Genomic DNA, 12,241 nt, shown 5'->3' on the forward strand with positions numbered 1-12,241 from the left:
GGGCAATACAATTTCAAATTATTTTCAATTTGAAAGTGATACTCTTTTGCTATAGGGTTGCTTGTCTTAAAAGCAACGTGAAACAAGCTGATGACTTAACACTTGTTATGATGAGAGCCAGACAGTAGACCAAGAAGGAGGTGATTTCAACTGAGTTTAAAGTAGTTGTGGATTTTTGTGTTATTCACTGGGGGCGGGGATTTGGGGGACTGGGTGATTTCGCCAGTTTGCATCGATTGGTCATTTCTTCCCGCAATTTCCTCTGGCCCTGCCCTAACTTCACGATTGTTTTAAAGCCTGTTTTCTTCCTGGCTATCAACGTAGAGAGATGTTGTATTTAGTAGAAATACAACTACCTCCAAACATTTAACACCCTGCGGGAGACCAAGGAGTCGCTCGCTGCTGTGTTTCTTCCAGGATCCTAGCGCACTTCCGCACCTCCCCAGAGGACTACACTGTGATTTTCACGGCAGGGAGCACGGCTGCTCTTAAGCTGGTGGCAGAGGCTTTCCCATGGGTGTCTCCAGGCCCGGAGAGCAGTGGGAGTCGGTTCTGTTACCTCACTGACAGCCACACCTCCGTGGTGGGCATGCGGAAGGTCACCACAGCCATGAACGTCACTTGCATCCCAGTCAGACCAGAGGACATGTGGTTGGCGGAGAAACAGGATGCGGCCGCCGCCGGCGACCCTGACCACCAGCCTCCGCATCTCTTCTGCTACCCGGCTCAGAGTAACTTTTCCGGGACCAGATATCCCTTGTCCTGGATAGGAGAAGTCAAGTCCGGGCGGATGCGCCCCGTGAGCGCGCCTGGGAAGTGGTACGTGCTGCTGGACGCGGCCGCCTACGTGGGCACCTCGCCACTGGACCTGTCGGTTCACCAGGCCGACTTTGTCCCCATCTCCTTCTATAAGATCTTTGGCTTCCCCACCGGCCTGGGAGCTCTGCTGGTGAATAATCGTACTGCTCCTCTGCTGAGGAAAACCTACTTTGGAGGTGGCACGGCTGCGGCGTACCTTGCAGGGGAAGACTTCTACATCCCGAGAGAATCAGTGGCTGAAAGGTAACCTGGTGATGGGAGTGGCCTCTGGGGGTCAGCAGGGCTAGGGTCGTGCCGCCTGTAGGATTGTGCCAGGCACCCGGCTGGGTGGCAGGGCTCGGATCTGAGGGGCCCAGATTGTCTGGCGCTGCTGCTGCAGGCGGCTGTGAATTCCACACCGTGTGCGGTACCTCTTTGCTTCAGTTTGGGTGGTTTGCCTTATAGCAGGTGCTGCACTGAGATTCCCAGAAAGCTGAATGTATTTATTTACCATTAGACCCCTCATTTTTTTTTCTCGTGACCCTAGGACTAGAACTCAGACTACAGACTTAACATCCAACCCATGTGTTTCTGGAACAGGTACCTGGACCATGTTCTTAATGTTTTCTATTTTATAACCCAGTGAGAAACAATGCTTGACAGAAACAAACAAAAAAAACACCTCCCTTTTCTCCCGAGTCTATTAATTATTGATCAATCAATTATTTATTATTGATCAATTAATAACCTAAGCTGTTATTGCCTAGTAATGTTTAATGTTATTAAAGTGTCATTTTTACTCATTTATTAGTGGCCAATTAATTTAGTTGCCTCATTATTAATTCTGTATGTCTATTAATTACCATTAGTTTTTTTTTGTTATTTCCCCAATACGACTTTTTTTTCTACTGTACAGCATGGTGACCCAGTTACACATACATGTGTACATTCTATTTTCTCAAAAAGAAAGCAAAAAGAGGAGTTCCCATCACGGCTCAGTAGTTAACGAATCTGACTAGGAAACATGAGGTTGTGGGTTCCATCCCTGGCCTCGCTTAGTGTGTTAAGGATCCCACGTTGCTGTGGCTGTGGTGTAGGCTGGAAGCTACAGCTCCAATTAGATCCCTAGCCTGGGAACCTCCATATGCCACAGGTGCAGCCCTAGAAAAGACAGAAAGACTTAAAAAAAAAAAAGACAACATACAGAATAGGAGAAAATAATACCATTAGTTTTAGTTTTATAAGGAAATTCACACTGCCACAATAATAATAATTTATTTATTTAATTTTTTAATAGTAATTAAGTGTGAATAAATAATTCACACATATATTTTGAGTACTTCTTACCCCTAGAGTATTAAAACACAAAACACGATTATTTCCATTGAAAGCTTCCACTTGCACAAGGTTGCTGTTTGTCATGGTCCTTTACCAAGATGCCTGCTAGAAACTCCTCACTGTCCCCCAACCTTCCCCCTAGCTAGTGCAGCAGCCAGAGGAGTCTTATCAAAACCTAGTCCCATCCTGTCACTCCTCTCTGCTCAGAGCCCTCCAGTCACCTGTCCCATCCAGGGCAAAGCTCTCTGACTTTCTCTCCTACCACCCTCCACCTTGCTCACACGCTCCCCGCCCCACTGACCTCCTTGCTCCACCTGCTAAGGTGCATGCTCCTTGCTCCACCTGCTAAGGTGCACCCTCTCCCTGGAATGCTGTTTCCCTCTGAACTGTGAACTCAGCTGTTTCAAAAATGAGCAGCTTTCCTCAATCCCTTACTTCTGCTCGGTCTCTGCTCCTATGATCGTCCTTTGAGAGGAACCCCCCCGACCATCTCATCTAAAGCAGCCGCCCCGGCCCCTCTGTTTGGACATTTTCATTGCACATTGTCCCCCCCCTGGCTTGCTGCTTATTTGGCTTCTCTGAGTCTTTGCTATTTGTCGTTCCTTGTGTCTGTGCCCTCAAGAGGATGGCTACAAGCCCCATGGAGGCAGGGATTCTAGCTGTCATGTTCACTGCTGTATCCTTAGCACCTAGAACAGTGCCTGGCATGCCGTACAATAAGGACTTGGTGAGGATTTCATCTAAATGAGTAATTATAAAATGCAAACATAATCATCACCTTGATAACCAGGAAGGTGTATATCTGCTGAATTGAGAGCCTTGCAATTTTTTTTTTTTTTTTGCTTTTTATGGCTGTACTCACGACATATAGAGGTTCCCAGGCTAGGAGTCCAGTCAGAGTTACAGCTGCCGGCCTACTCCACAGCCACAGCAACGCCATATATATCTGAGCCCCAAGTGCAACCTACACCACAGCTCATGGCAATGCTAGATCCTTAACCCACTGAGCAAGGCTGGGGATTGAACCTGCAACCTTATGTTTCCTAGTTGGATTCGTTTCTGCTTTGCCATGATGGGAACTCCAGAGAGCCTTGCAATTGTTACCAAAGCCTGTGGTTCTACAGACTTCGATATCAGAGACTCTTGTTAAGAACCTCATGGCTGGAATTCTCCTGTGGTACAATGGGTTAAAGATCTGGCATAGTCACTGCAAATGACTGTGGCATGGGTTCGATCCCTGGCCTCAGAACTTCCACATGCCATGGGCACAGCCTCCCCCACCAGAAAAAGAAAGAACCTCATGGTTGAACAATTGGGTTCCTTGAATTGGTGCTCTTTTGGGGTCATTTCAAGAGCCCACAGCCCTTGAGGTTTTTCAAGTCTAAAGTCTTCCAAGGTGGTAGCCCTTTATCACCACTGCCAGCTCCTGAGAAAGCTTCAGAGCAGGTCAGGGCCAGAGGCAGCCCGCGTGTCCTGGTGTGCACAGCCCTCTTTCCTGAGAGGGAGGGGGAGGGCAATATAGGGCAGCAGAGGCAAGGTCTCCATAGATTGCAACAAAGCCTAGAGTCAAAGCCCCATCACTGCATACACAAAATACACACAGAGGCATTGGCCACAACTTGACCTTGTCCCCCTCACCATGGTTACAGGTTCGAAGATGGCACCATCTCATTCTTAGACGTGATAGCACTAAAACATGGATTTGATGCCTTAGAGAACCTCACAGGTCAGTGGACACCTTTACCCATGGGGAATTGCCTGTGCCTTTTAGGGAGCCCTGGAATGAATGGGTGGGGTCCAGATGAAGGAGAGTCTGCAAGTGACTGGCATGGGTGCAGTTGAAGCTGATTCTAAAGAACGTCCAAAAATAGGAGTTCCTGTTGTGGCCCACAGGTTAATTAAGAACCCAACTGGTATCCATGAGGATGTGGATCCCTGGCCCCACTCAATGGATTAAGGATCTGGCATTGCTACAAGCTGCAGTGGAGGTCACAGATGCAGCTCAGATCTGGTGTTGCTGTGGCTGTGGCTGTGGCCTGCAGTTGCAGCTCCAATTTGATCCCTAGCCTGGGAATTTCCATATGCTGTAGGTGTAGCCCTTAAAAAAAAATGAACTTCCAAAAATGATTTCTGAGGCAGGAGCAAGAGACTGGGCTTTTTTTTTTTTTTTTTTTTGGTCAGTTCAAAGAACATTTTAACAAGTGAGAGGCATTCCAAATTCAGACAGGAATAACCTCACAGAAGCAGAGGGGCCATCCTTGGCCCTTGCACTGGAAACGCTTGCAGACCCTGAGATCTCATTCCACTCTTACCTTGCTGGGTCTTCCCATGGGGGAGCTTCATGACAAGGTCACTTTGCCCCGAAAGAGCTTATGGTCAGAGAGGTTCATTGCCTTCCTCAGGGCCAGGAGCTGGAAACTGGGAGGGCTAGGATTTAAACCCAGGCATGACTAATGCCTGATCCTGAGCACCCAACCGCTGTCTCTGCTGCTGGTCTTTGAAGTCATACATGTTTTCTTTACTGACAAGTGCTTGGGGGTGTGTGAGCAGGTGGGGGGCTCTCGGACACACAGATGGATGCCACTTCCCATCTTGTGGGGCTTGACACAAGGTGCAAGGCTGGAAGAACCTCTTATGGGGCTTGACACAAGGGACAAGGCTGGAAGAACCTCTGTCTGGTGAGCCAGGCCTCTACCCTCCTACTGCACTCTGGGTGCTCCTTCTAGAGGCTGAGAAGGGGGTGGCACTGCTCGTACCATCCACATGGAGATGAGGTTATGGTGAACCAGGAAGGCAGCCTTTCCTCTCTCTTCCTTTCTCTCTCATCATAATAATGAGATCTTTAGGTCCTCACCCTAAGCCCAACACAGTGGGCAGACAGAACTCATGGGATAGGAGGATCGTCCTGACAGTAATGCTGGGAGGTAAGGACATCGTCCAGCCAGAGAGGAGACAATCAGGACAGACTTTGAGAAACAAGTACTTTCCCAAGGAAAGATCCTAACGAGGCCTCCAAACCACAGGTAACAGGGTCTGATGGGGTCAGGAGCATTTCCAAAAGCAATTATCAGCCCCACATTAAGGCCAGTTCTGATTTTTCCCACTTAATGGCTTTTTTTTTCGAAAAAAAAATGTGGTAAAAGCTCTATGACATGAAATGCACCAGTTTAGCCATTTTTAAGTGTACAATTGAGTGACATTAAGTATATTCACATTTTTGTGCAACCATCACCACTCTCCATCTCCAGGGTTTTTTCAGCATCCCCAACTAAAACTCTACCCATTAAACAATAACTCCCCATTTCCCCTCTCCTAGCCCTTAGTACCCTCGGTTCCCCTTTCTGTTTCTACAGATTTGTCTAATCTAGGCACCTTATGCAAGAGGAATTATACAATATTTGTCTTTTTGTGTCTGAATTATTTCACTTAGCATAGTGTTTTCAGGGTTCGACCACATCGTAACAAGTGTCCTTAACTGCTTTGTATAATGCTAGAATGATTTAAACACGAACAAAAACAACAGCAAAAAAAAAAAAAAAAGAGATACATTTAAAGACAAAATTGTACATTTTGGTGATCTGTTAGTAAAGGGTCTAAATTTTCTGAATGTTTAAGTAATAGCACTTTTTTCTTTTTTAAAGGGAGATGGCAATTTCTATGGAAAAATTCCACAGAAACACCAATGGTTCGACTGTTGTTCAGTACCAACGACCTAAACATTTGTTGTGTGGGCAGTCTCATACAATAGTTACAAGTATTTATTTATTTATTTATTTACATACATATATATATATATATATTTACATATATATATATGTATTTATTTATTTACATATATATATATAATATATATATATATATATTCTTTTTCTCTTTTTCTCACATTATCCTCCATCATGTTCCGTCACAAGTGACTGGATATAGTTCCCTGTGCTGTATAGCAGGATCTCATTGCTTATCCACACCAAATGCAATAGTTTGCATCTATTAACCTCAGAGTTCCAGTCCATCCCACTCCCTCCCCACAAGCGTTTAAAATCATTCATATGAGGTCCAAGTTTGCCAGTTATGATCTCCTCTCCTTTCCTTTCCTATCCTTTTCTTTTTTTTTATGGCTGTACCCACAGCACACGAAAGTTCCCAGGTCAGGGATTGAATCTGAGCCACAGCTGCGACCTACACCACAGCTGCTGCTGGATCCTTTAACCCATTGTGCCAGGCCGGGGATCAAACTTGTGCCACTGTAGCAACCTGAGCTGCTGCAGTTGGATTCTTACCTCACTGTGCCATGCAAGAACTCCAACAATCTCGTTCTCTTAAAAATTTTTGCATAAAGCTCATGATCCCCTTTCATCTTCGTAACCATTTTAAGGTGGAATGGAGCGCATCAGGCAGCATACCTTTACCCTGGCTCGGTACACCTACGCCTCCCTGACTGCCCTCCGGTACCCCAACGGAGCCCCTGTTGTGCGGATTTACAGTGACTCTGAGTTCAGCAGCCCAGAGGTTCAGGGTCCAGTCATCAGCTTCAACGTGCTTGACGATGATGGGAACATCATTGGTTATTCCCAGGTGGGTTTTCTTTTTGTCTTGCTGATCTGTTCACAACAGAATCACTCTTGTCTGGAACTCTGCGGCCCTGAAATTTGCAGTCAAGGCCTCTGGGTCCTTTCAATAGCCCTGCTGGAGAGGCCACTGGCCCTTCCTTAGAGGCTGTTCATTCTCACTGACACACAGTTCTAACAGGCACAACTACTTAGCTCTTCAGCCCTCTTTATTCAGTCACAGATGGTCAGTTTCACAGGTGGGAAGAGAAAGGCTAAGTCTCTGACAGCAGTGGGAGGGGACAGTGACAGCTTGCCAGCAAGGGAAGACACTCTAAAGTAGTGTAGACAGCAGCTCCCGTTGTGGCTCGGTGGTAACAAACTCGACTAGTATCCATGAGTATGTGGGTTTGAGCCCTGGCCTTGCTCAGTGGGTTAAAGATCTGGTGTTGCTGTGGCTGTGGTGTAGACCGGCAACTGCAGCTCCGATTCAACCCCTACCCTGGGAACTTCCACATGCTGTGGATGGGGCCATAAAAAGCAAAAATAAATAAATAAATAAATAAAATAAGTGTAGCGAGACCAGCTTGCCTGAGGTCATTTCATGTATGAGGAAATTCAGCGCCCCAGCAATACCACAGACCATACATAACATAGTGTCGCACAAAATCCTGGGTCTCTTACCACCATTTGTCTGCAGGTTGCTTGTCTTTTTAAAGATATTTATTATTGTTATTATTTTTTTGCTTTTTAGGGCCGCATCTGCAGCACATGGAGGTTCCCAGTCTAGGGGTGTAATTGGAGCTACAGCTGCCGACCTACACCACAGCCACAGCAACGAAGGATCTGAGCAGCGTCTGTGACCTATACAACCTCATGGTTACTAGCCGGATTTGTTTCCACTGCGCCACAATGGGAACTCGTCTTTTTTTTTTTTTAATGACAAGTAGAAATGATATCCTTAGTATCGCAAAAGCCCTTATTTCTGCCATTGTTCATGCACATTATGAGTTCAAAGGATTTGGTAGCTTGGTTATAAAATAGCTTCTGCAGATGTACCCTTTGTTGTGTTTTCCCAGTAATGGTTTGCTGCCAGTAATGGAACTGCTTGGATCCTTGCCAGAGCTGAGTAAGCTGGGCACTGCCCCGTATGTTAATAGGGTCACATTCAGCATTCAGAGATGGCAAAGGGTGGTCACTGGATGGGGTATCATGGACTGGGCATGGGGAGCCCAAGGCCCTTCCCAGAGCCTGGGTTTTCAGAGCTGTTGTGAGGAGCAGATTCCATCAACAGATGAGTTTGGGAGATAATACTCTTCCCCTGAAAGCCATTATCTCCATACATCTTTGTAAACCCAGAATTTCATAAACAAAATCCATTTCTCAAGGAATCATGTCTCCCATTCTGAATATCCATACACTTTCTGAGGTGCAAAGTTGAGAAATATTCTTTGGGGAGAAATGTTGGTTCTCACTGGTGTCCGTGGTCCAACCGTCTACAACCGTTAAGTCGTTTCTTGGGTGAGTTGACTGTGAAGACACCTTCCCCGCACCCCCGCAACTGTCCCTCACTTACACAGCAGAAGCAGCCCAACACCACTCAAAAGCAGGCAGTTTGATTATTTTAATTATTTGCTTTTTAGTGGCACATGGAAGTTCCCAGGCGAGGGATCAAATCAGAGCTGCAGTTGCTGGCTTACACCACAGCCACAGCAACACAGGATCTGAGCTACATTTGTGACCGACACCATAGCTCATGGCAATGCCGGATCCCCAAGGCACTGAGCAAGTCCAGGGATCAAACCAATATTTTCATGGATACTAGTTGGCTACTGCTGAGCCATGATGGGAACTTCTAATTTTATTTTAAATTAAAAAAAATTTTTTAAACTATAGTTGATTTATAATGCTCTGTCAATTTCTGCCTTACAGTAATGTGACCCAGTCTTACATATATATATGCATTTTTTGTCATATTATCTCCCATTGTTATTGGATATAGTTCCCTGTATTATTCAGTAGGACTTCATTTCAGAAAGAGGCAATTTTGTTTTATTTTTTGCTTTTTCTTTTTGGAATGCACTCACAGCCTATGGAGTTTCCCAAGCTAAGGGTCAAATCAGAGCCACAGCTGCTGGCCTATGCCACAGCCACAGCAACACAGGATCTGAGCTGAGACTGTGACCTACACCACAGCTCATGGCAACACCGGATCCCTAACCCATTGAGCAAGGCCAGAGAGCAGAACCTGCAACATCATGGTTCCTAGTCTGATTTGTTTCCACTGCACCATGACGGGAACTCCAGAAAGAGGCAATTTTAAATGCTTTTGAAGTATGGTGGAAAATGCATTAGGGACAATTTTGCCTCCTCAAATACATTATTCTAGGTAATTGGTACAAAAATTTCATTCTTTTAAAAATATTTTTTATTTTTTAATTATTTCCCCAAAACAGTTTTTTATTCTACCGTATAGCATGATGACCCAGTTACACATACATGCACACATTCTATTTTCTCACATTATCATGCTCCATCATAAGTGACTAGACATAGTTCTCACTGCTACACAGAAGGATCCCATTGCTAATCCATTCCAAAGGCAATAGTTTGCATCCATTAACCCCAAGCTTCCAATCCACCCCCCTCCGCCCCCTCCCCTTGGCAACCACAAGTCTATTCTCCAAGTCCATGATTTTTTTTTCTGTGGAAAGGTGCATTTGTGCCCTGTATTAGATTCCGCATATAAGTGATATCATACGGTGTTTGTCTTTCTTGTTCTGTCTTACTTCACTCAGGATGAGGGTCTCTAGTTTCATCCATGTTGCTGCAAATGACATTATTTCGTTCATTTTTTATGGCTGAGTAGTATTCCATTGTGTATATATACCATATCTTCCCAATCCAATCATCTGTTAATGGACATTTGGGTTGTTTCCATGTCTTGGCTATTGTGAGTAGTGTTGCAATGAACATGCATGTGCATGTGTCTTTTTTAAGGAGAGTTTTGTCTGGATATATGCCCAAGAGTGGGATTGCTGGGTCATATGGTAGTTCTATGTCTAGATTTATAAGGTACCTCCATACTGTTCTCCATAGTGGCTGTACCAGCTTACATTCCCACCAACAGTGCAGAAGGATTCCCTTTTCTCCACACCCCCTCCAGCATTTGTTCTTTGTGGACTTATTAATGATGGCCATTCTGACTGGTGTGAGGTGGTACCTCATGGTAGTTTTGATTTGCATTTCTCTAGTAATCAGTGATGTTGAGCACTTTTTCATGTGCTTGTTGGCCATCTTACATCTTCCTTGGAAAAATGTCTATTCAGGTCTTTTGCCCACTTTTCAATTGGGTTGTTGGCTTTTTTGCTGAGTTGTATAATTTGCTTGTATATTTTAGAGATTAGGCTCCTGTCAGTTGCATCACTTGAAACTATTTTCTCCCATTCTGTAAGTTGTCTTTTTGTTTTCTTTTTGGTTTCCTTTGCTGTGCAAAAGCTTGTCAGTTTGATTAGGTCCCATTGGTTTATTTTTGCTCGTATTTCTCTTGCTTTGGGAGACTGACCTGAGAAAATATTCATAAGGTTGATATCAGAGAATGTTTTGCCTATGTTCTCTTCCAGGAGTTTGGTGGTGTCTTGTGTTATATTTAAGTCTTTCAGCCATTTTGAGTTTATTTTGGTGCATGGTGTGAGGGTGTGTTCTAGTTTCACTGCTTTGCATGCAGCTGTCTAGGTTTCCTATCAATACTTGCTGAAAAGACTGTCTTTTTCCCATTTTATGTTCTTGCCTCCTTTATCAAAGATTAATTGACCATAGGTGTCAGGGTTTATTTCTGCATTCTCTATTCTGTTCCATTGGTCTGAATGTCTGTTTTGGTACCAGTACCACACTGTCTTGATGGTGTGGCTTTGTAATATTTCTTGAAGTCTGGGAGAGTTATGCCTCCTGCTTGGTTTTTGTTTCTCAGGATTGCTTTGGCAATTCTGGGTCTTTTGTGGTCCCATATCAATTTTTGGATTATTTGTTCTAGTTCCGTGAAAAATGTCATGTGTAATTTGATAGGGATTGCATTGAATCTGTAGATTGCTTTGGGTAGTATAGCCATTTTTACAATATGAATTTTTCCAACCCAGGAGTATGGAATATCTTCCCATTTCTTTACATAGTCTTTAATTTCCTTGATTAATGTTTTATGGTTCTTGACATATAAGTCCTTTATCTCCTTGGTCAGATGTATTCCCAGGTATTTGATTTTTTGAGTTGCAATTTTAAAAGGTATTGTATTTCTGTATTCCTTTTCTAATATTGCATTGTTAGTATACAGAAATGCAACTGATTTCTGAATGTTAATCTTATATCCTGCTACTTTGCTGAATTTGTTGATCAGTTCAAGAAGTTTTTGGGTTGAGTCCTTAGGGTTTTCTATATGTAGTATCATGTCATCTGCATATAGTCACAGTTTTATCTCTTCTCTTCCTATTTGGATGCCTTTTATTTCTTTTGTTTGTCTGATTGCTGTGGCTAGGACTTCTAGTGCTATGTTGAATAACAGCAGTGAGAGTGGGCATCCTTGTCTTGGTCCATATTTTAGTGGAAAAGCTTTCAGCTTTTCTCCACTGAGTATTACATTTGCTGTGGGTTTGTCATAAATGGCTTTGATTATGTTAAGGAATGTTCCCTCTATACCCACTTTGGTAAGAGCTTTGATCATGAAGGGGTGTTGGACTTTGTCAAATGCTTCTTCTGCATCTATTGAGATGATCATGTGGTTTTTGACTTTTCTTTTGTTAATGTGGTATATGACATTGATTGATTTGCATATGTTGAACCCAATGTGGTATATGACGTTGATTGATTTGCATATGTTGAACCATCCTTGTGAACCTGGGATGAATCCCACCTGGTTGTGCTGTATGATCTTTTTGGTATGTTGTTGGATGTGGTTGGCTAAAATTTTGTTGAGAATTTTTGTGTCTAAATTCATCAAAGATACTGGTCGATGGTTTTCTTTTTTGGTAGTATTTTTCTCTGGTTTGGGAATTAGGGTGATGGTGGTGTCATAGAATGTCTTTGGGAGTGTTCCTTCTTCTTCAACCTTTTGAAAAAGTTTAAGGAGGATGGGTATAATTTCCTCTTTGTATGTTTGGTAAAATTCTCCTGTGAAGCCATCTGGTCCTGGAATTTTATTTGTAGGGAGTGTTTTTATGACATATTCAATTTCATTTCTAGTGATTAATCAGTTGAGTTGATCTATTTCTTCTTGATTCAGTTTTGGCAGGCTGTAAGTCTCTAGAAAGTTGTCCATTTCTTCTAGGTTGTCAAATTTGTTGGCATATAATTGTTATAGTATTCTTGTATGGTTTCTTTGTATTTCTGTAGTATCCGTTTTGATTTCTGCTTTTTCATTTCTTATTTTGTTTATTCGGGGTTTTTCTCTCCTGTTCTTATTGAGTCTGGCCAAAGGTTTGTCAATTTTGTTTACCTTTTCAAAGAACCAGCTCTTGGTTTGATTGATTTTGTCTACTGTTTTTTGAATCTCTATTTTATTGATTTCCTCT

General features: G+C 43.5%; 1 protein-coding gene across 1 annotated transcript in view; it reads left to right on the top strand.

Annotated features, from left to right (window-relative positions):
* MOCOS (molybdenum cofactor sulfurase) overlaps positions 1 to 12,241 on the top strand; it is a 68,753-nt gene that overhangs the window by 11,692 nt on the left and 44,820 nt on the right. Inside the window, exons 4-6 of the mRNA XM_047794142.1 lie at positions 418 to 1,062; positions 3,786 to 3,862; positions 6,509 to 6,708. Of these exons, the coding sequence (XP_047650098.1) occupies positions 418 to 1,062; positions 3,786 to 3,862; positions 6,509 to 6,708 (922 nt within the window). The remainder of the gene's footprint in view (positions 1 to 417; positions 1,063 to 3,785; positions 3,863 to 6,508; positions 6,709 to 12,241) is intronic.

This window comes from Phacochoerus africanus, chromosome 8 (genome assembly GCF_016906955.1).
Source record: "Phacochoerus africanus isolate WHEZ1 chromosome 8, ROS_Pafr_v1, whole genome shotgun sequence".
NCBI lineage: Eukaryota > Metazoa > Chordata > Mammalia > Artiodactyla > Suidae > Phacochoerus > Phacochoerus africanus.